The sequence below is a fragment of the Pteropus medius genome, unplaced genomic scaffold (assembly GCF_902729225.1).
Source record: "Pteropus medius unplaced genomic scaffold, Ma_sr-lr_union100, whole genome shotgun sequence".
In the NCBI taxonomy this organism is placed as follows: domain Eukaryota; kingdom Metazoa; phylum Chordata; class Mammalia; order Chiroptera; family Pteropodidae; genus Pteropus; species Pteropus medius.
Window position 1 is genome coordinate 18882322 of NW_024349803.1, and position 26626 is coordinate 18908947.

The following is a 26626-nucleotide window of genomic DNA, read 5'->3' on the forward strand; positions in this document are numbered from 1 at the left end:
CGGTGCAGATGCTGAAGTCACCCACACAAGTGTTCCTGCCTATGGGGCCCTGGCCCAACCCCTGCAAGCGGAAGTTGGTGGATGAACATCTATCTGGTCTCCTCATCCCTTGGTAGGACGACTCCACCATCTCCCAGAGGACCCCAGTGGGGCTGGGCCCCCACTGGCCACAGGGCCCAGCTGCTCTCCCATGCTCCCTAGAGTCGCCTCCCAAGGAGACTACCTGCGTTCAGGGCCTTGTCTCAGCTCTGCTGGGGAAGCCCAGCCTAAGACACCCCATCTTTCCTTTCCTTTTTTTCTTTTTATTTACAATAACTCCCCATTCCTGCTCCCCCCAGCCCCTGGCAACCACCGTTCTGCTTTCTGTCTCTATGGATTTAACTACTCTTAGGTACTTCATTTAAGTGGAATCACAGAGAATATTTGTCCTCCTATGACTGGCTTATTTCACTCAGCATGATGTCCTCAAAGTTCACCCACGTTGTAGCATGTGTCAGAATTTTCTTCCTCTTTAAAGCTGAGTAATATTCCATGGTATGTACATTGCACATTTGATTGACCCATTCGTCTATTGATGGGCACCGGGGCTGTTTCTGCTTTTTGGCTTTTATGAATAGTGCTGCTGTGAACATGGGTTGCAAATATCTCTTCCAGCCTCTGCCTTCTATTCTTTTGGGTATGCACTTAGAATTGCTGGATCATATGGTAATTACTTTGATAGTTTTTCGAGGGCCCTCCATACTGTTCTCCACAGCAGCTGCGCCATTACACGGCAGGGCTCAAGGGATCCAGTTTCTCTACATTCTCGTCAACACTTGTTACTTTCCGTTTTGGGGATAAGAGTGGTGTCTCCTCACAGTTTCGATTTGCATTTTCCTAATGATCCGTGTTGTTGAGCATCATTTCACGTGCTTGTTGGCCATTTGCATATCTCTTTTGGAGAAATGTCTCTTCAAGTCCTTTGCCCGTTTTCCAATCAGGTTGTTCATTTCGTGGTTGATTTATAGGAATTTTTTATATATTCTGGATACTATTGCCTGTACTTTAAATCTTTACCCAAGTATTACCTTCTCAGAGAGTGTCATTATTTAATATATCGACATCTCCCAACTCTCTCTCACACACACACACACACAATACCAATATCACATCTCCTGCAGCTCTTCTCCCTGCTCTAGGTTCCTCAGCCTTTATCACTAGCTGACACACTTAATGCTTTGGTGATTTGTCAGGTTCACGCAAGCTCCCGAGAGCAGAGGCTTTGACCTCTTTCTCCACTGCGGTGTTCCCAGAGCCTGACACACAGTAGGTGCTCAATAAACACTGAAAGAATAGAAGGAAGATGCAACAGACTTCTGCATGCACGCTCGCCCTCCCCACAGGTACTCACACACACTGCTGACACTCCCCACACACCCCCAACACCCTCGGGCGGCCTGATCCACGCACGCCTTAGAACCCTCTCTCAGACTCTCACATACCACACGAGCAGACACACCCGCGTCCACGCAAGGCCATGGGAATGCACCCCAGTGGGGCTGCCCTGACCTCCGGGGACCTCAGCCTGCGCTGCTTCCTGCCCCGCATGGCCCGCTCCTCACTCTGAGCCCTTGATCTCCCCCGCACTCCCTATTTCTAGGGCCCCAGGCCATCCGCAAGGCACTGCTCTTCCTCCCCTTCAAACCCACATGTATCACCTCCTCCAGGAAGCCTTCCCACACTCTCCCCACTGGGCTCTAATGGGAGGGCGGGGAGGGGCCCTGGCCCTGGAGCAGGATATGGGCGGTGGGGCTGACATTTGCAGAGATGTGTGCATCTTCTGTCACTTGGGAACTGCACACTTGCCTTCCACTGAGAAGCCCGGGGCTGAGGAAGCAGCTGGTAGACCCCGATGCTGCCCCACTAAGGCCTTATCCTCAGGCCTAGAGCCACACCTCAGGCAGACTACCTCAGTTTCTCCATCTGAGTCAGGCAGGGGTCTACGGCCTCTTCAGCTCTGACAGCCTGGGGACAAAGCTAGCTCCTGCCTTGCCACCTGTTCCCAGTATGATTCAAGCGAGGCCATTCTCTGCTCTGGGTCTCAGTTTCCCGAGCCGTGACACGGATGGCTCTGGGCCAATGTCCCGTGGCTCCCTGACTGCTGGCCATGAATGAGACAGCTCAGACAGTGTTCTCAGTCTCTCAGAGGCACCTCTGAGGGAGAGGCCACAGCACAGCTGCTGTCTCCAGAAGGGACAGGGAAGGGCAGGGCATGGGAGGGCACCCAGGCCTCTTCTAGCTCAGCCCTGCTCCCACCTCAGGGTCCTGGGGGGCAGGCTCACAGGGGCGGCACACCAGACGGCACGGTTTTGATCAGAGCTGTGATGGGGCAGTTTCGAGCGGGTAAGAAGCATTTCAAAATGACTCTGTTTTGTCCAGGGCTTACCACGTGTGGCCTGTAGTGTTTGCAGAAGCCAACCAAAGGGCCACACAGAGAAAAGAAGGAATGAAGGAGGGAGGGAAGGAGGAGGGGAGAAAAGGAAGAGAGGGAGGAATGAAGGCATTTATTCATGGGGCCCAAGGGGTGGGGACAGAGATGCAGTCACAGGTTAAGTGCAGCCTGATAGGGGCGGCAGATGACAGCCCCACGGAGCGGCCCGCAGGGCTGTGCGGGGAGAGCTGATGCAGGGGTCTCGATGCACATTCCCCTCTTTCCCACAACTCCAGGCCACCGGTGTCAACATCACACGTGGGAGATGATCTACCCCAGCATGGCTGCCCCGGGCTCCCTGAGGGCAAAGGGGTCACAGGTTATAGTGGAGGGGGTGGGTCGAGCAAGGCAGCAGGAAGTCAACAGAGAACTAGAGCTGGTGAAGATGAGAAGGCGCAATAGGGATTCGGGTGACAAAGGCAGGAGAGGGACAGCGAGGTGGCAAAGGCGGCAGCAGGTCTGGGGGGCGGGGCGGGCCTCACCTGGGGCAAACGGTTCAGCTGGCCATGATGTGCTTCACGAACGCTGGAAAGAAGAGGAGAGTCGGTGGCCTGGGTTCAGACCCAGGCGGCCCCGGGGGGAGCCTGGCGTCCCCGCGCCCCAAGGCCCCGCCCCGCTGGGCCCACCTTCGTAGTTGATGCAGCCGTTGGAGTCTTCTTGGCCGGCCATCAGTTTCTCCACCTCATCTTCCGTCAGCCTCTCACCTGGCAGGAGGTGGGAGGCTGAGTCAGCACCACCCAGGAGCTCGAAGGGCAGGAGGTCCCCCTGAGCCCTTCCGGGTGGTGGGTCTGCCTCTCCAACGTTCCCGCACTTCACGTTGGCACAACTGTCATTGGTCGCAAGGCCCTGGCCAAGACCCCCATATCTGAGACCAGGAGAATCAGCGACAAGTCAAAAAGGGCAGGGCGTGGGGTACAGCTCTGTTGTCCCCTCCGAATCTGGGTTCTGTCTGTAACAGTGCCATCTTGGTATTCAAGTCACCAGTGCACACTGTCCTCGGCCCTCCATAGGCCGGCAGGGGGAGAGCTGAGAACCATGAGAGATAACAGTGCAGGTGACACCTCCGCTGTTCCCCAGGTGAGCCAGGCACTTTCCTGCCTCTGTGCTTTTGCGTGCGCTGTGTTGCACTTCCCCCAGCAACACCCAGACACACATGCACACACACGCACGTGCACGCACGTGCACACACACGCACACGTACGCACATGTGCGCACGCACGCGCGCGCACACGTGCACACACACGCGCACACGCATGTGCAACCCTAGAGGCCAGCACAGGTCTGAGCAGACAGTTGCTACTCGAGAAACAATTGCTATGGCACAACGTCCTTTGGAGAAGAGGGTGCCCTGCCAGCCTGGTGAGGGTCAGGATGCCCAAGAGGCAGGCATGTGACATACTCGGCCACTCAGACAACGTGGCCTTGGATCTTGAGCTCAAGGCACTAAACACCAGGACTGAGCTGATCCTCCTGGACGCACAGCTTTGCCCGCCCTGCCCCCACCGCTGTTCTGTAAACCCCGGGTCCTGTGAGTGGCACCAACACGCTCCCTTCATCCCCACCTGAATTTCTAGGTCCCCCACACGTCTGTCGCCTGCCGTAGAGGTGCCCTGACTGGGCCACTCTCCATTCCAGATGGAGAGGCCCGGGGGGGGTGGGGAGACAGGATGCCCGGGCAGGGGAGTGGGGGAGGAGGGAGGCTGCCCTCACCCAGCGTGGCCAGCACGTGGCGCAGCTCGGCGCCCATGACCGTGCCGTTGCCCTCCTTGTCAAAGACCCGCAGGCCCTCCACAAAGTCCTCGTAGGTGCCCGTGTCCTTGTTCTTGGCAATGTGCTGGAGCATGGGCAGGAACGTTTCGAAGTCCATCATCTTGGTGTTGAGCTCTGCGGAGAGAAGGTCCCCCATCCCCGGCTCTGAGGGGCAGGACGGACGCGCCCTTCCCCTGGCCTTATAACGAGGAGCTCTTGCCCTCCCACAGCTCCCAAAGCACTCGGCACCGGTTTGTCACTTCCAAAGCACACCACAGGCGCTTCCCGGTCAGCCGAGAGATGCATTCTTTACAGAGGTCTGCGGTCCACAAGCAGGGTTGGCTGCAGTGGCGCCTCGCTGGGCTCCGGCTGGCACCTCTGCTCTCCTTTTGGGAAACAGCTTTGCTAGTGTCATTTTCCAGTAGACCCCACCCCGCTCCTCGCCCCCTGTGATGGATCAGGAACAGCTGAGCCGATAGAGGCCTTCTTGGGACTTTTGAACCTGTGGGGAGGGCTTGGGACTCACTCCTCCTTGGAACAAAGCAGCCAAACCTCTCTGGCCAATGCGATGAAGGGAGCTGTCCCTGACCCACAGGGGAACACCGAGAAGACCCAGAGGGGTGGGGAGAGCCCAGCCCGCCCTCGCACTGGCCCCGGGCCCAGAGGGCACAGCGAACTCTCACGCTCCTCACCTTGTGGGTATCACCTGAGACCCTTCTCAGTGTCCCTGCCCAGACGAATGGAGGCTGTGAGGGCAGCACACAGCAGGGACATTCCCGGTTGTCCCACCACAGATGGAAGCCCCCCCCCCAACCCCTCCACCCCTGCTGGCAGTGTCCCCGGGGACGGGCACCGATGGAGAGAACGCAGGCCGGGTGTACCAACCTTCCTGCTTTGGCTTCCCCAGGACACGGAGCACCTCGGCCTGTGTGGGGTTCTGGCCCAGCGCCCGCAGGACGTCCCCACACTGCCCGTACGTGATCTTCATCTCACACTTGGGCGTGCGGTCGTACAGCATGAAGGCTTCCTTGAACTCTGCGGGGAGAGGGCGTGAGCTGTGGGCTCCCCGCTCGCCCACACGGGCAGCAGGGCACTCAGACTAGGGACCCCAGGCCCAACCCTGCGTCCCCTGCGCTCAAGACGCCCACTCACCTTCAATCTGCTCCGGAGTAAACTCGATCTGAAAGGAAACCGCAGAGATTCTCAGCGCCTGGCTCAGAGGGCGGGCCAGGCCTCGTCCCCTCGCCGTCCCAACCTGACCCCACACTGTGGTCCAGCTTCCGCCCCCCTGCCGCCAACATTGACACCCTCCTGCCTCTTTACTCTTCCCGACCTGTCGACCTGAGGGCCTTGGGTCTTTGGGGACCCAGCCCCTGATGCCTGGCGGGCCACATCCGGGGAAGGGATGAAGAGGGAGGCCAGGGGCCCTCAGTCTCCAGCGCAGGGTGGGCCTTACCTGATGCCCCTGGCCCTGGACAGGTGTACCTGAGGCCACAAAATCTGACCAGACTGGCTTTGCCATTCCACCAGGCCTGGGGCCCAGTGGGCAGGGCTGTCCACATGAATGAGAGGGGAGGCCTCGTTTCAGCAGGGCGCGTGTGTGTGTGTGATATGCGTGTGTGCATGCATGTGTCTTCATGCACGTGAGTATGTGCATGCGTTTGCCTGTCCCTCACAGAGCCCTCAAGGCTGGGCGCTGTCACTCACGTGGCCCTGCCTACACCTGGGTCTTGCACACTCCAACTCGTGGCCCCAAGGCAGCACCCCCTCCTGCAGCACAGCGGGGAGCCATGGTGGTGCTGCTGAGTGTTTGCTGAGGTCACATCGGGGCCACCTGAGGTCAGAAGGCCTCCTGGTTTCCCCCTCCTCACCCGATACCAGGTCTATTTTTATCACTGCAGTCACTTGCCCCAAGGTCAAGGTCTCAGGAGGGAAAGGAGCTTGGGGGAGGGGGACAGGACTGGCACCTCTGCTGCTGCTGCTCCCTTGGGGCCCTGCTAACCTCCACAGTACAAACCAGTGAGAGAGTGCCCCACCTGATGGTCCTCCTGGCCCCTGAAAGCTGTCTGCCTCCACCAGGCAGCCTGCCGACATCAGGTCCCCTAGGCTCTTGGCAAAGCCCCCTGCCCGTCACCTGCCACCCATGGGGGAGGGGCGGGGGGGACACATGAGGGGCCTCACTGTTCTCTCCTCTTGGAGGGGAGCATGTGCCAACCTCAGGTCTGGTGAGACTGGACAATGCCGCCATGAGCCCAGGGTGATTGGATCCTCACCAGGGGGCCTGTGGAATGCAAGCCAGGGTCCTGGGATCTTCGGGGGTCAGGGAGCCAAGCCCAGGGCCTCAGCTTTTAGGTGAATGGTTCCCAGTGGCCTGTGAGGGGGGCTACGGCTCCATTCCACAGCCGAGGGCACCAAGCCTCAGAGCAGGGAAGAGATTCAAACTCACGTCCCAGGGACAATTAGAACCTCCAGGAAGGACCCTCGAAGAGGAGCTGGGTCTGTGCAGGTGGCCGCAGGTCCTGCTAGGCCTGCGGGGAGGGTTTCCCCTTAGCCAGCAGCTGGTGCCACAGCAGCTGGGGTCCAGCCAAGAACAAGGAACAGGCAGGACACAGGGCGCGTGTCGCTATGCAGATGCCACAGGTGGGAGTCATGGCTCGTCCTCCGAGTTTGGACTCTGAGAAAGGTTCCTGGGGCCTCCGGTCACAGCTCCGAGACCAGCTGCCTACATGACCTCCCCAGCCCGTGCCTCGATTTCCCCACCTAAAACCTGAGGCCCTCCCCACCCTGGGGCAAAGGCACCTTGGCAGGAGTGAGGTGACTCTGCCTGGGCAGGGGTTTCCCCAGCACCCCACCTTGTCCACCCTGGGGGATTTGGCATGGACTCGAGACCCCACGGCCGGACGAGGAGGATCCCTGCCTGGATACGGGGCTGGGGGCCTGCGGCTGCAGGAGTCCTCAAGGATGTGAGGTCCAGGGAGAAGGGCAAGGGAGAGTCAGTTTCCAAAACCACCGAAAAGACATCCGCTTCCGCGGCACTGGGGGCGTCCCGCTGCCGTGGGCCCGCCTCCCTCCCTCCCCAAGCCTGGAGCCCCCGGGGCTGGTCTGACCTCTGCACAGAAGCTTCCAACTTCAGCTCACCGATCGCTCTCTGGAGCCTGGCCTGCCACCCTGAGATCTACCTACCTGCCCTGCCCTTCCTGAAACCCCGGCTCCTGCACTCACCTTGACCTTGGAGGGATCAAACTCTGGCTCCTTGGGGCGCTCAGGCTCAGGGGCAGCAGGAGCTGGAGCCGCCTTGGGGGCTGCTGCCTTTGCCTCTTCCTTCTTGGGCTCTGGCTTTTTGGGGGCCATGAAGGCTGTAAGCACAGAGAGGGGTGTGGAGAGAAGGAAGCAGAGAACAGGGTAGGTGAGCCTCCTTCGGTTGGCCTTTATCCTGCCTGAACACCTCAGGCCCCCAGCCCCACCCCCAGAGAGCACAATAGGGACAGGGCCATAAAAGGACATTGGCCAGGCTCAGGTGCTATTTCGGGGCCTGGGAAGGGCATTGTTCAGGCTCAGAACGGGTGGGGAGGGCTGTCCGTTCCTCCCAATCACCTGTTGAGCAGGGCGGTGGGGGGAGGGGAGGACAGAGGCTTCTGCCTAGCACACAAGTGCACCCTCAAATGCACGAGTGTACACACGCAGACGGGGTCCCGCTGCCCCTCAGCAGGTCAATACGCTGATCAGGTGCAGGAGGCCGGACCTAGTGAGTGTTGTGTGTTGTCTTCGGAGCAAAAGAAACGGGATCTTCTAAGACATCTCGAGTTAAACTTCCCATCAGCATCGGACTCCCAGGTGTCGGTGCAGAGGGGGAGGGGTGTCTGCATGTGTCTGTGTGTGTGTTGTCTCTGTGTGTCTGCGTGTTTGCGTGTGGGGGGGTGGCTCTGTATGTCTATGGTGGGAGGGTGTGTGTATCCGTGTGCATTGTCTGGGTGTCTTTAGGTGAGGGGGCTCCGTGTCTGTTGCGTCTGTGTCTGTGTGGCGAGAGGCCTGTGTCTGTCTCTGTGGGTTGACTCTATGTGTTTGTATCTGGGTGTTTGTGTGTCTGTGTGTGAGTGTCATGGCTCACAGGTAGCTGCGGCCCCAGTCATGGGTCCGAGGGTCTCTGAGAACACCCCAAGTAACAGAAGCATGGGTGCCGTTCCCCTGAGGGCAGTCCCCCAGCCCAGTCCAGCAGCCCCCACAGCCTCTCTGCCAACACCTGCCCGGCCCTGCGACCAGCTCCTTGGTTTCACCCGCACTTCTGATCCCCTCTTCCGCAGCTCCCATGGCCCCGTTTCCCACGCACGCCTCGGGGCCTGCTCCCTGCCAGACCCTTGAACACACTGTTCCCTCTCTTCTGAGCGCCCTTGCCCCTCCTCTGCTTGGCACATTCAAGTCTCAGCCCCACTGCCTCCTCTTCCAGGAAGCTCTCTTGGATGCTGCTTCAAGCGCCCCATGCTTCTCTCTGCCAACCTTTTTGGTGGGGGCCCTAAGAGGGTCTGTCTCTCTGAGGCGCTCCTGGTGCCCGGCTCAGGATGGTCACCCCCAGTTTTCACCCTCAGTGCCCACCCTAGAGTGCCCAGCCCTCAGCAGACGTCAGTGACAGAGTACAGCCTCGCTGAGCCATCATTTGGGGAGGCGGTCGGGGGGGAGGGGCGGGGTGCAGGGAAGGCTGAGATGGCATGAGGCCCTTCTAGGCCCAGAGCTCTGAGAGAGGGGACATCTTGCAAACACATTGGGCCCTGCTCCTTGCTCAGCATCTCTGCCGGAGGGTGGGAAGGAGGTGTTCTTTGTTATTTTTAAGTGCCTGGAGCCTTTGATACAAACTTCAGAGGCAATGCCCCCTCTACTCCCAGAGCCCTGGGAATTTCTCAAGTGTGGAGCTGGGGCTGGAGCCTGAGCGGGGGATTCACTTGGCCTCTGCCTGGGTGTCCTCGCCGTCTTTCTGCTGGACTCAGGCCTCTCTCATCCTGCCACTCAGCATCATGGTGAAGGGGACAGCAGTCCAGGGGTGGGGCCGGGCCCCCTCCTAGCTGGGACACAGGACATTCCTCCCCTCATCTGGAGGGCAGAACACCCCACATCTGGAAATCTGACAACATCCGGGGCTGGGGGAGGCAAGTTTTTCACTTTTCTTCCAGATGTTTGGCAACAGTATTGAGAAAGAAAGGGGTGTGGGCGGAGTCTACAGAGACGGCCAGAAATGCCACTAGAGGAGAAGACAGCCGGAAGTGGCCACACAGAGATAGGCCTCTGGGAGGCCCCGCTGCCCAGGCCTGCGGACCTTCGGACGACTGATTCTGGAGATCCCACAGGGGCTCTGACACGCCAAAAGGCACAGCCAATGAGACACTATCCAACTCCCTCTCATTCATCATGGGGAGACTGAGGCCCAGGGCAGCCGGCCAGAGAGCTGCACTGTGCCACCTTGCTCTGTCAGAGGGCTGGGGAAAGCACTGTCTTGGTGACTTTCCTTCATACACAGAGCAGATGTGGTCCTGCAGTGGGCAGGGGACACCGTGCACAGATCCATCTTCCACTCCCTCCCCAGGGCTCAGAGGGAGGCTGGGGCTGAGCCTTGGACTGCGTGAGCTCTGGCTCTTGGGAGCAGCAGTGCCCAGGGCTCACCCACAGGACCACTCTCCACCTATAACTGATGCCTAGTCCCCAGCAGGGGCTCTGCAGGGCCCGCCTGAACAGTCCCAGGCCCAGCCTCCTTGATGGCCAGCAGGACTGTCTGTTGAGGCTGAGAGCATGGCAGGGGGTGGGCAGGTAGACGGATAGGTGAACAGGGGGTATGAGAGGGAGGGGTGGGCTGTGGGCAGCAAAGACAGGCCACATCCAGGCCTGGCTCTCGTCTCTGCCCCAGGTCCCAGCCTGAGCTCTATGCCCCTCGGAAATGACAGCCCAGCGGGCAAGATCCGGGCAGGGCCTGGGGGTCGTGGAGAGCCCAGGGTGGGAGCAGAGTCCTAGATCCCTCCCCTTCGGCTCAGCCAGCTCCAGTGTCAAAGTGGTGGCCCATCTGATGCAGATGCACAGGTGCCACGTTCCAGAGCCCTCTCCGGGGTAAGCCACCTTACCTTCCTAGCCAAGGGAATGCTGGGGAAGATGTGGGTTCTGACTTCTGAGAGGCCCGTGAGTAGAGGCGGGAGACCCCTGGCCACACTGGCCTCCTTCCAGGTTCTTTCCAGCCTCCCCCGACTTTGCACAGACCGTTTCCTCTCCCCTGGTACCCTTGTCTGAAACCCTGGCCCTGGCTTGCTCCTTGTCACCCTCCAAGCTCAGCGAGTTGTTACCTCCTCCAAGAAGCCTCCTCAGACTACCCTAGACCTGCTTCCTGTGCCGTATCTCTCACCCTGATTCCCCATCCCTGCACACTGTAAAATGAGCTTGTTTCTTTGTTATCCTGTTTCTTCTGTGTAACCCCACCCCATGAATGCCAGCTGGCATAGGAGAAATTTTTGTTCTGCCACAGCTATATATCCACAGAGTCTAGAACAGACTCTAGTATATAGTAGGCACTGAATAAATGTTGGATGAGCAAAAGTCCCAAACATCTCAACTTACCCACCTCTCACAGGAGCACTAGGACACCTTGCCAAACACCATCCATGGAGTGGGGTGAGGGGAGAGGGGGCGCAGGTGTGCTGACTAAATGACAAGAGTTCCGGTGACCACAGGCAGCACTCCAGGACAGCAATGCAGCCAGTAGCTGCCCCTAAGCCCACCTGCTGCCACCGCAGCTCAGGCCTGCCCTTCACGCCACTCCCATCCACTGGCTGAGCGTCCGCTCAACAGCCTGAAGCGGTGGGTGACCCTGTGGGATGGGCAGTGATGCAACCATGATGACTAGCCAGCAGGGGGCGTAGAAGAGATAGGAACCAGCCTTTGGATACGGAACCCAAACCCCAGAACCCAGGATGGCAACCCAGACCCCCAATGCTACACCTGGAACCTGGAACCACAAACCCAGACCCCAGACTCAAGCTTCAGGATCTGAACCTCAGCTTTAGAACCTGGAGCCCAGAGCCCAGGACCAGACTCCACTCTGGGGACCCAAAATTCAGGATGTCAAACCCAGACCTTAAACTCAGACACCAGGCCCCAGGACTCCAAATCCGGACCCCAGACCCAAGGACCCAGGACGGGGCTGCGGGTTTTCCAGACGGCCCGGCCTGCTGCCCTGCAGACAAGGGCAGGGCAGCCGTGGGGTGGGGGGAGCAAAGCCTTGGCAAAAGGCGGGGGTGAGCGCTTGGCAGACCTTCCTGGGAATGTTCGGAGGGGCATGAGGAATGTCCCTCATCCCGTCAGAGCCAATTTGGGGAGCTCAGAATATGGTGGCCACGTGGAGGGGGTGAGGGAAGGGAGGGACGGATGAGGTCTGGCTGTCCCTTGGGCCCAGGAGCCAGAGTCAAGGAAGGAGGGTCTGGCTCCACACGTGCCCTCGTCCCCCTGGCCGCAGGCTCTGCAGGCCGCCCTGGCCCGCCCCGGACCGCCCTTCCTGGCCCCTGGCCGCCGGGCTGGGACTCAGGCCCACACTTCCCGGAGGAGTCGAGAACGCGGCCTGGGCCAGACCCAGAGCCTTAGAAGTAGGTCAAATGTTGCTGTGCAGCAGGTCCTGGGGACCCCACCAGGGCGTGGGCAGGCCCACCGGCGGCGGCTCACCCACCGGGCACACGCGTGTATCTACATCGACATAGACTCGCCACCACACACCGGGCGCCCACAAACAGGGCCCCAGCCCCTGCCCAACTGTGCGGATGGGGCTACCAAGGCCCCAAGTGGGACAGGAGCCGCCCAGCAACTCTGGCTAGAGGTGGCATGAGGCAGACACGAGGGCTCAGAGGGGAGGAGCTTCTGCTCCATCCCGCACCCCCGGAGCCTTGGGTGAAAGGCTGACTCTAAGGAGGACTTCCCAGAAGGGCCGCTCTGCCACCAACAGGATGTGGCCCGCTTCCCGGAGGCACAGCCCCAGGACTCGAAAGATGGAGAGAAGTGGCCACAGGAGAGACAGGAGACTCGTGGTCTCGTGACCCGGGCTGGCCTCAGTTTCCTCATCTGTACAATGGCTGCCAGTGGGGCACGGTGATGCTGGGTTCGGAGGACAGTCACTGCCCTGAGTCCCAGCCCGTCCTCGCCACCCCCAACGCCACACACAGACAACTCTGTCCTCAGCAAGCCAAACACAACCCTCGGGCCCCTCCCTCTGCCCACTGTGCTGACGGGGACCAGATGCTCCAACCTTGTGGTTCTGGGGGTGGGGGTGGCAGGGCCCAGCGGGCTGGCAGGCGAGCCCTGGGTTTGGCCCAGGGACCTATAATCAGCTCCTGCCCCTCTGATCCCGGCCCAGGACTGACGCTTGGGGCTGTGGTGTCCTGGCCGGCTGTGGCCACGGCCGCTATATTTGGGAGCCCAACTGAGCAGAATGGAGGGGTAAGCAGTCAGGATCCTCCAGAGACCAGTGCCTTATGGGAGACAGGCTGAGGGACACTGTTGGCCAGGCTCACTCCCTTATGGAAGGAGGACACAGCCTAGACTCCAGGGGCCAGTCTGAATGGCGTGCTCTGCTCTCAGCGGCCCGGCCTGCGGGGAATCAGCCTTGTTCTCAGTGGCTGGTTTAAGGGGGCAGATTGGAAATGTGTCTGGGGACACTAAATCTCTTATTTAGTCCAAAGAGTCAGACTGCATGTTGGGGCCAGGCACCCCGAATGCATGGGAAAGGGTGGGGGGCTGGGAATGTAAAAAAGGGCTCTCAAGTTTGGGGGGGTCTGGATGGGGGGGAAAGGAGGAGGGGGTGCCAGTGTGCTGGGCAAAGAAACGGAGGAAACAAAGGCTCAAGGCTGGGGTCCGCGGGAACGAAGTGAGGTGCAGCCCCGGCCTGGCCCCCCAGCTCTCCCGCTGGTCCAGCTTCCGGATGGCTCCCGGCCCTCCCCCAAGCATGGCCTGTGGCCTCCCTGAACTGCCCTGGACATTCCCCGCCACCGGGCCAAACCCTGCACTCTCCCACCAGCAGTTTCCCGAAGAGCAAATATTTATTGTCCTTGGAAGAAAAAAAAAGAGTCCCCTTTTAGGATCGGGGTCTGGGAACTGCTACTGAGGCTTGCAGGGGCTCAGCGGTGGCCCGAGATGACCAGAAACCCCACCTGGATGGGCTGAGGGTGGAGGAAGGAGGGACGGGAGCTGGCCTCCGAGGAGAGGGGCCGTGGCCGCACCAGGCTGCTGGGCAGGGGCTCTGCCCACGCTTTCATTTCCCCCAGGCTTCCCCAGAATAGGTCTGGAGGCGTCCAGACGCTGTCACCATGGCCTGAGGCGTGAACGTGTGTGTGATCATGTAGACGTGTGCCGTCTGTGTGTGCTCACATGTATCACTGTGGGCACGAGGATAGGAACATGCGTGATCATGTGAGCGTCTGTCATTTGGTGTGCTCATGTGTGTCACACGAGGCTGTGACCACAAGTGCCTGTGAGCACACCTAGTGCCCCTGGCTGTGTGTGTGCATGTCCATCTGTGAGGCTGTTCATCGCTGGCCTGGGGTGGGGTGGGGGCATGTGGACACAACCTCTGTTGAATGGCCAATTCAGTCAAAAATGCAAGTAAATTTAGCAGGGGGAAAAAAAAAAACCCCGTCAGTCAGACGAGGAGTCTGAATCGGGTGGTTGTTCGAGTGGATGGACCGACTGTCTCAGGCCGAGAGGAAGAACCAGCTGCCCTGGGCCATCGTGGAGAAACGGGAGACGAGGACCCGACTGCGGGAGAGGCGCGGGACACGGGCACCGGAGCAGACGGGGCAGATTCAGAACCGGGGGACGGAGAGTTGTTGAGGCCGTTCAGAGATCAAGGGAGTGGCTGCCTGGAGCCTAAGACAACTTAGAGGGGACACACCCTCAGCCCTCCCACCCCAAACCTCAGCTCCTCACCGGTCTGAGGCAGATTCGTTCTCACCTCTCACTCACCCTCAAGCGGCCCAAAATGGACAAGGAGTGGGCGGCCTGACCGAGATGCAGGAAGAGAGGGTGGGCGTGGGCCGCCGTGACAGAGGGTACGGTCACAGGAATGAAGGTGCAGGGGACGGGACGGCAGTGGTGGAGGCCAAGGCAGGAGGGTAACAAGGAGGTGACGGTGGCGATAACAGCAAAAGAGAGGGTGGCGGCTGGGAGCGCCTCCCTCCCGGTCCCCTTCTAGACCCTACCTAGCTGTGGTGGCCCCATCAGACCTGGGGCTGGCCCCGCCCCGCCCCACACAAACACCCTCTGTGGCCCAGGGTGTGGAGCTGCATTAAAAATGGCCCAAGGCCCCAGCCAGGAATAGTTAGGGTCAATTCCAGTACCTGCCTATGTGAGTATTTATATATCTACCTGCCCACTGGCATAGTTATGTCTAAAACACAACACACACACACACACACACACACACACTCTCTCTCTCTCTCTCTCTCTCTCTCTCTCTCTCTCTCTCTCGCCCAGCCCACAGGGGCTTGGACCAAGAGTAAGCACACTCCTATGCACACACATTTAAACACAAATCCTCATGCTACACAGATGCCTTTGCACAAATGGTCATATGCCTATGTGCACATACCACACACGTTTGAACACATACCTTTGCACACACACCCCTAACACATCACACTTTTGAGCACATGGTATAGAAAGAGCTCTGTGTGGGAGTTAGGAGCCTTGGGAGGAGGAAGGAGAGAAGCTGAAGGCCAGAGAAATCCAGGAGCCATCGCAGGCCTGCGTGGTGAGCTCTGAGTGGCTGAGTGAGTGCACGTGCGTGTCTGTGTGTGAACATGTACGTCCAGGTGTTTGAGATTTTTCCACTGCCTCTTCCTTCACTCCCTGGAGGACCGTCCCCACCGCCACCCTGTTCACAGAGGGGAAGCAGAGGCCGGAGCAGAGCAGCTGGGCCTGGGGAGGTCGGTGTCCCCAAGTTTGGGGCTTGCAAGCCTTAGCATCTGTGTTGTTCTTGGCATACCCAGGCCAGATAAGGACAGGGTCAGGGCTTGGCTCTCGTGGGAAAGGACTCTCTGGAAGGCTCCCGACCCAATCCTTTCCCAGATCTTGGACCCCAGAGCAGGCAGAGGGAGGGCACGAGAAAAGGAGGGATGACTAAGGGACAGGCGAGTCTCCATCAGGTTGGCCTTGACAGCAGGAGATCACAGCCGATTCAGAGACTCGCAAGTGCCCAGGAACGTGAAGTGACTCCTCAAACCAGCTCAGGGCCCCCCAACTGCAGAGCCTAGAGCAGATGGAGAGAGGTGACCCCAGGTACCCAGCGCTCTGCAGCATCCAGACTCAAGACCCTCTGCGTCAGGGAGCCTTCTGAGGTGCTAGGTCAGGGCTAATGGTCGGGACTCTATGTCTGAGTAGCTTGCAGCTCAGTTGGATGGAGAGACTATTTTGGGGGATGGCTGGAATGTTAGGGAACGCCAATGCATGGTGCCCCATCCAAAGCAGATCAGGGGCGCTGGCCCTGGGATCAGTTATCCAGGACAGCAAGGGGCCCAGTTCTGGTCCTGGTCCCGGTCCCATCATTGACTCCTGGGGCCTCTTCCCTTCTGGAGACCTCAGCATTCACACCTGTGCAATAAGGTGAGGTCTGGGGTCAGCTCAGCAGGAACACAGTCCCCTCGACACTGTCACTTTGGGGTATCCTTGGACCTGAGTCTCCTCCTGCCCCACCTGCACCACCCTTTGCTCCCGGGCTGAATGCCCTGCAAAGAGCTGAGCTTAGGGCTCAGAGCCCAGTCAACAGGGGAACAATGGGCAGGATTCTGCAGGAACACAGGGCTCATCCGAGGCCGCAGGTAGATCCCTGAAGACCTCAGAGAGGCGGGGACATTCAAAGGGCATACGAGAGCCTCCAAGTCAAGAAGGGAAGCACAATTCAGAACATCAAGAAGCTGGGACAGAGGTGAGGGCTCATCCAGGGTTCAGGCAAAGGGAACCCCAGGGCCCTGGGACCCGCCTGGCCCAGCACACAGGAAGTGCTCCTGCGTTTGAAGGCTAAGTGACCAGATCCAGGGGCCACAGGACAGCCTTGAGCAGAAAAGAGACCCTGTCAGGGCCGAGCTTCCGGAATGCTTTCTTTTCTCTTTCCTCCCTCTCCTCTCTGCTAAGTCATCACTTCCTCGCCCCCCTGCCCCCCAACGGCCCTCTGTGGTTGTGCCTAAATTGGAAAATGGATACGGAGCCCTGAGTTGGAGAGGCAGGGCAGCCGCCCTTCCATCTGGGACCCAGCTCTGCTCACTGGGCCACGGATGGCTTCCGAGGTCGAGCGCGGGGGGAGGGTGTAGCCTGTGAGGACAGCATGTGCTGGATGGCCCTGAGGTCAGCGTTCCTGTGCCCTGCCTCTGCACCCCTCCACGAGCTCAGGAAGCCAGGAAGAAAAGAGGTGCCGTGGGGGTGCAGAAGCCTCACCATGGCCCCCCTGCGGATGCCTGACTGAGTCTGGGGCCATCAGACCTCTGCTTTCTACTCGCTCCGGAGGAGGCAGCGGGGCCCCGGAGGCGGAGCGGTGGCCCAGGCCAGGCAGGAGCTGTGTGTGCGACTTTGGGTGGCATCCTGCCCTCCCTGGGCCCAGCCGGCTGCCAGTGCCTCCTCCGGCTATGCCCAGCCACTCTCCCGTTCTCCCTGGGGCCTCCCACAAGGTGGCCACTCACCTGTCCCCAGTCAGGGCCCTTCCGTCTCTCCCACAGCCCTCGAGAACCTCGGAGAGCCCCGGGTGTTGAGAAGGGCCAGGCGCTGGGTCTGGATGGGCTGGGTGACCTCTGGCAGGCCACGGCCCCTCTCTGGATGTCACTCTCCCACACACGGTTTTATAAACTTCCCCAAAGTGCTTCCCCTTTCTGGCCAGTTCAGCCAACGTCCACGGCACCTCTGGGCCAGGCTCTGTGCCGCGTGCTGGATGGCCAGCAGACACAGCCTAGTCCCAGCCGAGATGTTCCCAGTGTCATTGCCAGCTCATTGCCTCACTCGGCTAGTGTCCCCTGAGGGATTCAGGATGAGAGGAAACTGAGGCCCAGAGAGATGGCCTAGCTGTCCTCAAATGGCCCAGCACAACCAAGGACCACCCACATAGAGTCCCTCCAGGCCAAGCAAGGCCCAGTGTCAAGACTTAGGGGTCCCCCAGCCAAGGTCTCCCAGGCACAGCCCCCAGACAGGACCCGGTTTCTGAGCTAAGGCCCTCCCAGCTGCCCCCTCCTTCCTGGCCCCTCGTCCCTGCAAACCACAGGGCCTAGCTGGCCTCTGGAACGCGTGCCCAGGACCTCGGTGATATTTTGAGTTTAAGAAAACTTTGCAGTCGGCAGGAGCTCTTAAAGGTTATAAATAGCATCAGCGGGAGCCCACGCTGGGAGCGGCGGAAACACGTGTCGAACACTCCTGGGAGGGGTATTCCAAGGCGCAGACCCCCGCCCCCCTCCCCCACCAGAGACCCACCCGGCTTCTGGGGATTTTACAGCCACTGGAGCGGGAAGTCACACCCCACCCGGAAGGCGTCTGGGAAACAAGATCTTATTCTTGCGCCCCCGTCCCCAGGGCCCAGAGTGGCTGGCCAGGTTGTGGGGGCACGTGGGGTGCTGCTGAAAGGGACCTGAGGCGGGAGGCCTCGCTCCCACCCTCTCCCTCCCTACCACGGGGGTCTCCACTCAGCAGCCCCACGTGGGAACAGCAGGGCCGAGGGGGCTTTCGAAGCACGTCCACGTTAACCCGGTTAGTGGGAGTCGGGGGACAAGCCCAGGGTGAGGAAGGGATTATTCCGAGGTCACTTGGGAAGCGAGCAGCACTCAGACTCCAAGACATGGTTCCTTCTGCCAAATGCTGCCACCTCCCTTTGTGTCGAGGGCCCACAGGGCAATACCTCACCCCCCGGGGCAAAGCCAGAGGGGAGACTACGGACAGTGCAGGGGCCCTGGCGGGGTCACCTCGCTCTTCACTTGGGGATGAGCAGGAGCATATTCCCACTTCCGGTGGAGAAGTCCTGTTGAACAGATGAGGAAGTGAGCCCTGGAGAGGACTGGGGACCCCCTTCCCTATGGGGTGCACACCCGCCCCCACCCTGCCGTGGTGTGGGCTGCAAATCCCCAAAGCCAGGCATGGGGTCTCCACAGGAAGCAGTTTGGGTCGCTTCCGTCTAGGCTTGCCTTGGAGGCCAAACGACTTGAGGACATGCTTCCGGGACTGAGGGGATGTAGACACGAAGGCCCCCCGGATTTTCCCAACCTCTCCGCACCGGACGGACATGAGCAGGAACTGTTTCTCCAACGCAAAGATCAGGAAACTGAGGTGCGTCTGAGGCTCCCACTCGCCATCCCCAGTCCTGCCTCGCTCCTGCCCCACCTGCTGCCCATGGCCCCCAGCAGATCTGGGGGCAGCAGCCAGGCCTGGCATCCAGGCGCTCTGAACCTCAGGGAGCCCCAAAGGGTTTATGGGGCTCCCAATGAATGGGCCTGTTGAGCTCAGAGGGGGCCGGGCCCGAGTAAACATGACGGGGTCTGAGCTGCCATTCTCCCCCGGCCTTCTTCTCCAGGACCCAGGACCAAAATACGACTTCCTGTCCCCGGAGCTGAGGGCCAGACGCGCCCCTCAGAGCCCTGGGCTGGGGCCCACTGGAGGAACACTGCCTGGCCTGCGCAGGATGGAGGACAGAGAGGACCTCAGGCTTTCGAATTCATAGATCTGCATCCAGGACTCGAGTCTGGGCACTTTACAGAGCCCTTTCAAGCTTTGGAGTGCCAGATGTTAATGACAGATCAGGAAACTGAGGCCACAAGCAGGCCAGACCCACAGGTCAGGGCGGGACAGGCACAGGGCCCCAGCCTCCTGCTTCCCTGGCCAGTGAGGACGGGAACAGTGGAAGACATGGCTGCCCGCTGGCCTGTGCAGCTGAAATCTGCACCGCCCCCGCCCCAACTGACCCTGGTCACAGGATGGCCTGTGCGCCCTGGGACACCCCCTGGAACTGCATCCTTGGGAGCAGCCCAGGGGCAGGAGCCCCGTAAGCGGTATCTGTCAGTCTTGCTGTGTCTACTCTGTAGGCCTCACTTTCCCCACCTCAGTATGACAAGCTCCCTGCCTCAAACTACGGAAACTGTTAAGTGTGGCACCCTCCCCAGGAGGCTGGAAGACCTGGGAAGGAGTCACCCCTGGGAATGGTGGCCTTAGGAATATGCCCCAGCAGCTGAGGGGCGGTTGGAAGCCAGCCGCCTCACGCGCTGAGCAGTGGGGGCTACAGTTGGAATGTGCTGAGTGGCAGCAGCCACGTGAACCAGTCGGGCTGAGCCTGGGACTTCCAGATACAAACCAGCTCGGGCCGGGCTCAGGCGGAAGGGCAGCCTCCAGCCAGGTGTCCCGGATCTTGCATGGTATCTTCCTCCCTGTCTGTCCAGCTCTGGTTCTGCCACAGCTCATTCCGCAGACCCAAGGGAAGAAGGCCCCTCTGCCTCTGTGACCTGTAACCCCATAAGCAGGTGTTGAGCCTGGAAGGCACTGGGTTGGGGAGGCACCCAGAGAGGGCTTCCTGTCTGGTTTCATACCAGGAGCCCAAGTTCCAGTGGGCAAGGAGTCAGATATGGGGTCGCTATGGGGCTACAGGGATCAGGTGAAGGAATGCGCGGAAGGAGGGTCCCCACGTCTCTCCTGGCTGGCAGCCACTGGGTGCCTCGTGCTGGGAGGTGAGGCCATCTCAGGTCTCAGTTTTCCTGACTGTGCCCTGGTTGTGAACCACAGTCAGCCCCCATCTGGTTTCTTCTGGTGCCCAAAACTTAAATGAAGTCACTCGTAGGGTCTGTGCTCCTATGCCTTGGTGGTCTCAAACTTCTGAGATGTAGAGAGGGCCGGAAGGGGCAGACAGAGACCACAGGAACAGACAGAAGAGTCAGAGAGAAATTTGGAAGGGCAAGGAGAGGGCCATTGAGGCACACGCACCTGAGAGGCTGAGCTGGCCTGGGCACCTGGCGGGTAGACCCCGCCAGATGGGTGGGGAGGGCCCAGCCCAGGGCACCTGGACATTGGTGTACTTGGACCTGCCTCTGCTCCCCAGCCAGGGGTCTGGGACAAAGTCCTAGGCCAGTGCAGGGCCTGGTAAAAAATAATTAATTTTTCTTTTCAAGCGAAAGCTCTGACTCAGGCCTTTTTTCTATCCCGAACAGCAAGGTCCTTGCTTGAGCCTGAATCAGAAGCTGCTCAGGTCCTTCCATGGCCTCCCCATGGCCCACCTGAGTCTGCTCTGTGGCTCCGGGCTCGACTTGGAAGGCCTCGTGGGCTCCAGGTGAGTGTGGTCCAGGGAAGCTCCAGGGCCTGAGTGTGGCTGGGAGAGGGAAAGGCTGTGGCACCCCCACGGGGTTAGTGTGTATGCACCGTGCTGTGCCGTGGGGCAGACAAGGCATGCCTTCCTGGGCACATCTATAGATCTGGCCATACGACACCAGGGGGGGCCTGTGACCACGTGATCAGTAAGGACAGGGGATCCTACACTCTAAACGGCCTGGGAGTGCTTCCTCCCTGGGACAGAGCCTCCGAACCCCCTGGGCCCCCCAGCTCCCTTCCTTCGGCCTTCCTGAGAGGTGAGAAACTGGGCTTCCTGTTGCAGTGGGAGGGGGCTGCCCGACCAGCTGCTGTGGGAGCCTCCAGTGACTCAGCCGGGTGGGGGGTGTTTATGAGCAGCCGAAATGGCTGTAAAAGTGGCACCTCGGTTCACTTATGGCCTGGCCATCCCCTCCCCTACCGGCCCCTTGCCTTGAAAAGCTTCCAGAGGGGCCTGGAACCCGAGAGGTCTGTGATTAAGGCTTGGGTGGAAGCTCAGCCTGGGGTCAAGGTTCAGCCAGGGGTTAGAGGTCAGACCGGGATAAGGATTCAGGCTGGGGATAAAGCTTAGTCTGGGATCAGGGCTGAGATTGGGATGGAGGCTGATGGAGGCTGGGGCTGGAGGGATGAAGTGCTGGGGGTCTGCAGGCAACTGGTCCCAGGGAGCCCCAAGATTGGGGCGATGGGTTTTCCAAGGGAGTGAGGCCAGACTGAAGAGCTGAGAGTTGAACCTCTGTCTTTGCTGTTTGTGTCTGGTGCCCACTCTGCCCCCAGGGCCTGTGTACCTTGGCCAGAGCACTACTCATGCTGGCAGTGGCTGGTGGCAGCAGCAGAGACCTGTCTGCCTAGGGCCACTGCACCAGAGTCTAGCCCCTGCTCCGGTTCTGAGCTCCAGTGATCACCTTGGCTCCTCCTCCCAGGCCCTAACCTGGGATCAGAGAGAGGAGTCACCACGGGGACTCACTCCCACTAACCCCTCCCCACCAGGCCTTGCAAAAAGCCATTGAAACTGACCTGAAACTGACTAGAAACTGACCCAGGGCCCTGGGGCTTGCCTGTCAGAAAAGGCAGGCTGGCTCTGACAGGCACTGGGGTGCTACCAGTTAATGTGTGACACCCCGCCCCCATGGTGGCACTTTAACCAGAGGCCTGGGGGTGAGTTACAGGATCGGTGGCCCTACTCACAGTGATGGAATGTCCAGCAGGGGAATCTAGGGCGAGACACATGAGTTAAGGCTAGGGGAACACCTTCAAGGGGCCTAGAGCCCATCAGCCCCTCTCAGGCCCTATCCACAACCCACTCCGGTCTTTCCAAGTACAAATATTGTTTTTTTCCAAATTTCAAGCTTTCTGGAGTCAGATCTGGGAAGGATACCCCATCTGCACCCAGTTGTACCTCTCGGTTGCCCCAATTCCTCTGTGAATGTTCTTTTCCTTTCACCAAGGGGCAGGGATGGTCAGGGGTTATCAAACCATAAAACTTAAGAATAAAATCACTTAGAAACAGAGCCATAAAGCTGAGACCATGGAAATACAACACTGAAGAACTACTTAGTGCCATAGAGGCCACACACCATAGCAGGCAGCCCCCAGATCACAGCCTCAACCCCAGTAATGGAAGCACAAGGAGGGAGGGATGTCATGTCCTTTACAGGAGGCAGAGAAGCGCCATCCTGGCAGAGAAAATGATAAAAGCAAAGGCAGAGAGGTCCTGAAAGGCAGAGGAGCCTCGCTGACGGTACCTGCTGGGGAGAGTCATCTTTGAAGGAAATTGCCTCAAAGAGAACAATTCTCAAACACCAGGACAAGAAACTTGAGGGTAGTGGAGTGCGGAAGGGGGTGTGGCCACACCAGAGAGTGTACGGAGAAGACAGCTCTGGGTACAGGCTTGGAGGCGGTGGCTCGAGCCTGGGGAGGAGTAGGCTGCCAGGCAGGTTGGCGGCAGCTGGATCCCGGTGGCCTTGGGGCTTGCGCTTGGGGACCCACTCACATTGAGGTGGTGGGTTCCGGGGCTCTGAGGAGCTCAATTTCCACAGGCTGAGAGGGAGGAGCCCCCATGAGTCTGGGACACCCACCCTTGGAGGCACGATAACATAAAAGTTAAAAGTGCCCTTCGAATCAGCTGTTCAACTCCCCATTTTACAGATGAAGAAATTGAGGCCCAGTCTGCAGGAGAGTCGTCGTGCCCAGGATACACAGCTGGTAAGTGAGCAAGCAGGGGCTGCCAATCAGCCCGAATATTTCTCAGGGCACCAGACAGTCACATTAGCTTCCTTCCGACCATCCTAAAAGCCCGCGGATCCAGGAACCCGCGGGCCCTCTCTCTAGCTGGTACTGAGAGGTGGTAGCCTTGGGGTCGGGGGCCCCCTCTCACTGGTGTTCCTGCGTCCCCTCCCCGCCCAAACACGTAAGCCCCGCCCGCCCCGCCCAACCCCTGCCCCCAAAGACTCCTCCCTCCCCCCCCAAGTTGACGGTCCCCAGTGGACCAGAGCCCGCCAAGAGTGTTTGGGGGTGTGACCGGGTGGGAGAAGGAGGCGGAGCGCGCGGGTGGGGGTCCCGGCCGAGCCCGAGGTCCTGCGGCCTCTAGCCGCCCGGGGTGGAGCCAGGGGCGGAGCTGGAGGGACCCGGCGGGCTGCTGGATGGGTCGAGACTCCGAAAGACCCGGACCGGGGGAGACATTGGGGAGGGAGAGAGAGGGGCGTGGGGCCGGAGACGCGGGCAGGGGCGGGGGCGGGTCCAGGGCACCGCGGGCCACCCACTCGGGAAGCTGCCGAGGCCGGGGGTCCAGCGAGGGCGGGGTGGGGCGGGCGGCGGCCGAGCAGCCTCCCGAGGGACCCCGGTGCAGCCCGAGCGCCAGTCCCGCGGGCGAACAGACAGCGCCGCGGCCGCGGGCGCGCGGGGCGCCTCCGGTGACGAGGGCCTGCTGGGGGCCTGCTGGGAGCCTGAGGGCCCCTGTCCACCGGCCCGGGCCGGACGATCAGAAAAAATAACGTCTGTGCCTTGCCGGAGGAGAGAATGAAGCAGCGGCAGCGTCCCGGGCCACGTTCCAGGGCCCCGATGTCGGGGCTCCCGGGCTCCGTCCCCTCCCCACTCCCGTCCCGCCGCCGTGCGGCCCCGCGCCTCGGCCTCTAGAGAACCGTCCCGGGCAGGGGGCCGCGCGGTCCGCTGCGCCGCTCCACACACCGCGCCGCAGGCGAAGGCGGGGGCGGGGGCGGGGGAGGCCCCGCGAGGGCGCGGGGGAGGGAAGAGGCGCCCGGCCGCGCGGGCGGGGGAGCGGCAGACGCCGAGGCGAGGGACGCGCGCGGCGGGCGGCGGCTCCGAGTGGCGGCCCGGCGGGGGGCGTTGCAGGCCAGGCCGGCTGAGGGGGGGACCCGAGGCTCCATAAAGTCCCCAGACTTTGCACGCAGGACGGGGAGGCAGCGCGCTGATATCCTGGAGGCTGTCGGGGTCCCCGGCAGCGGCCTCCTGTAAAGGCAAACGGGGGCCACCGGCAGCGGCATGTCGGAATAAGTCAGGATTCAGGGGCCGACACTCGAGAGGAGAGGTCAGGTGGGTAGAGTGCAGTTACAATGAGCCGGCAGGCTGGTCCGTCTCGGTGTCGATCGGCGGCGCGCACCTCTCTGAGTGGCAGGGGAGCCACCAGCCCGCCATCAGCTCCATTAACTTTGGAAACTTTTACAAATGTTTTCGTGAGAAAGGAAAGGAGGAGGAGGGAGGGAGTGACCGAAACGGAGCTCGGGGCCGCTGGAAGAACGGAGGCCAAAGCCGGGGGAGCTGGAGACAGACTGACAGACAGGCAGACGGACAGAGCGCCCGGGCCCCCAGGCGCGCTCCGGCGGCGCGGGCGCAGGCGGGGCTGCGGACGGAGACCGGGAGGGGGTGCAGGAGGCGGCCGTGGACGGGATGGGGATCGGAGGGGACTGAAAGGCTGGGAGCTGGCGGCGCTGTCGTCGCAAAGTTGGGATCGCGTCTCCGAGCTGCAAGCCCTGAGCGGCTCAAAACGCAATCCCCCACCCACACCCCCCCCCTCGCGCTCCTGCAGACTAAAAATAGCTGTGCCCCAGCCATGCCAGACCATGACCCCAACCCCTCCCCCAGGCCCCTCCCCCACTGTGGAGGCGTGGGGGCCGAAAATATGCAGTTGAGAAAAAAAAAAAGAAAGAAAAGGCGGCGCGGGGGGGGCGGGGGGCGGGCCGGGGGCGGGGGGCCCGGCCATATGGATGTGATTTCTCCGCTCCGAGGCAGACGGGCAGCTCCGCAGCGCTAGGCGCCCGCCCGCCGCCCGCCCGGCCCCCGGCTGCCTCCCTTCCTCCTCCCTCTCTCCTTTGCGCTAGCTCGCTAGCCCTCAGCGCATGGGCCCCGCGCCGGGCCCCGGGGCCTCGGGCCGCCGGCCCGCCGGGGTCCCCTAGGCCCGGGCGTGGGCGGGGCAGCCAGCCTGACGCAGCTGTGTACCCCACCAACATCACCAGGGCCGGCGGCGGCGGCTGCCCCGAGGGACAGGGCCCTAGGCGGTGGCGATGGGGGCCGCCCGGATCGCGCCCGGCCTGGCGCTCCTGCTCTGCTGCCCAGTGCTCAGCTCCGCGTACGCGCTGGTAAGTCCCCCGCCCGCGCTCCAGGACAGGCTGTGGGCATACTCTGGGATCCCTAGGGGGAGGAGAGGAGTCCCGGGCGCAGAGTCGTGGGTTCCCTGAGTAACTTGAACTTCAGGTGTGGGTCTTCCCTGACCCAGGATCCGTAGTGCCTGCCGTCTCGGGGGCATCTGAACTGTGGATTCCACATGCCTACACATGCTCCATTTCTGAATCCTGGGCTTGGGGTCCCAGCTCTGGAAATCTGTGGTCGGGGATCCCCTGTCTTCTGCTTCTATGAGCGCCATTGCTCTGGTTGTGTCTTCCTTGAAGATGACAGTATGATCTGGCAGAAGATCGGGCTTTAGCTCTGATGTGGGGTTCCACTGACTTTGCTCTGGGGGACCGTGCTTTCTGCAAGTTTCGTTTGCAGTCTGGGACTCGGGGCTGCGGGTCTGAGGTCAGAATCACCCAGGCAGGGGCTGAGGTCTAGGAGCCCCCTCCAGCGCTCAGGATCCCATGCATGCACGCACACATGCCCAGCTTTACCCAGAGTGAAAGCCGTTTGCCTGGGAGGGGGCGTGCAGAGTGGCCTCGAGGGATGGAGGTCCCCTGAAGGAGACCGACCTCACAGAACATTCCTACTGGAGAAACACTCTGGAGGGGGACTCCAGTGAGTCAGGGGACCCCTGAGAAGATGGGGGAGCCCTGTCTGTACCATCCCGAGAGCAGAGGCCAAGAGGGGACCAGAGGGACAAGAAGAGACAGAATGGGAGATGAGGTGAGAGAACAAGAGAGAAGAAAAAAGAAGAGGTAGAGACAAAGGGGGGAGGGGATGAGAGCTCCCAGGAGATGAAGAATAGACAGACCAGGAAGAGCAAAGAAAAATCTGGAGAGACTGACAGAAGCCAAGTGCCGAAGACATGGAGGGGCAGCAGCACCCTCCTCACCCTGGGTCTGGGTGCCATTTCCAGGAAAGTCAGATCCCACCGCAGCGCTATCCCAGGAGACCAGCCCTTTGCTGAGGAGGCTGCGTGCCTGTGTGTCTGGCTCCAAGGCCCCTGTTGCCTTCCCAGACCACCGCCACCTCCCAGGTGAGGGCATCGGCCTTCCAGAAAGACAGGCAGGCAAGCAGGCAGCCTCCTCCTCCCCACCAGCTCCCTACTCAAGCGGAGCCCCAGGGGGCAGGCAGTAGCCCTGGATTCCTCCAGCTCTCCCAATGCCTGTATAACCTTGGTCTGTCCTTCACACCTCAGTCTTCCCATCTGTAAAAAGACAGCCAAGAAAGAAATATTCACCCGAGAATCCCCTGAGCCAAAGCTCCTCTAGGCTGCGTACCTCAGCATGCCCTACTCACGAGTGCCTATGCCCTCCCTGTTCTGGCTCCCCAGAGTCAGAGACGTTGCCCGTACGTGAGAACGTGTAAACAGGGAAACCGAGGTTCAGAGATGCTGGATACCTTGTTCAATGGCGTTCCAAACCCTGATGAATGTCAGGGCCCAGAACCATTTCC

The 26626-nt window shown here is 60.7% G+C and overlaps 2 protein-coding genes across 3 annotated transcripts in view; one reads left to right on the forward strand and one right to left on the reverse strand.

Moving 5' to 3' along the window:
* Nucleotides 1-2503: 2503 nt before the first annotated feature.
* MYL3 (myosin light chain 3) lies at nt 2504-7617 on the reverse strand. 2 transcript variants are annotated; one of them, XM_039836851.1, is made up of 7 exons: nt 7442-7617; nt 5372-5399; nt 5105-5254; nt 4181-4354; nt 3097-3174; nt 2953-2995; nt 2504-2768 (listed from the first exon to the last, which is right to left on the reverse strand). In XM_039836851.1, the coding sequence occupies exons 1-6, from the start codon at nt 7568-7570 to the stop codon at nt 2967-2969; spliced, it is 588 nt and encodes a 195-aa protein (XP_039692785.1). In that variant the 5' UTR covers nt 7571-7617; the 3' UTR covers nt 2504-2768; nt 2953-2966. The 2 variants fall into 2 exon arrangements, with proteins under 2 accessions (XP_039692785.1, XP_039692784.1); XM_039836850.1 differs by lacking the exon at nt 2504-2768 and having other exon boundaries at nt 2930-3174.
* Nucleotides 7618-20389: 12772 nt separating this feature from the next.
* Nucleotides 20390-26626, forward strand: part of PTH1R (parathyroid hormone 1 receptor) — a 23229-nt gene continuing 16992 nt past the window's right edge. The window contains exons 1-3 of the mRNA XM_039837572.1: nt 20390-20510; nt 22691-22747; nt 25015-25137. Of these exons, the coding sequence (XP_039693506.1) occupies nt 25063-25137 (75 nt within the window). The 5' untranslated portion in view covers nt 20390-20510; nt 22691-22747; nt 25015-25062. The remainder of the gene's footprint in view (nt 20511-22690; nt 22748-25014; nt 25138-26626) is intronic.

Excerpts from the sequence above, each read along its gene's own strand:
- MYL3 (XM_039836850.1), bottom strand. The coding sequence starts at position 7,570 with ATGGCCCCCAAAAAGCCAGAGCCCAAGAAGGAAGAGGCAAAGGCAGCA. Across the intron at positions 5,400-7,441 it reads TTGATCCCTCCAAGGTCAAG|ATCGAGTTTACTCCGGAGCA; the intron begins GTGAGTGCAGGA and ends GTTTCCTTTCAG. Across the intron at positions 5,255-5,371 it reads TACTCCGGAGCAGATTGAAG|AGTTCAAGGAAGCCTTCATG; the intron begins GTGAGTGGGCGT and ends CTCTCCCCGCAG.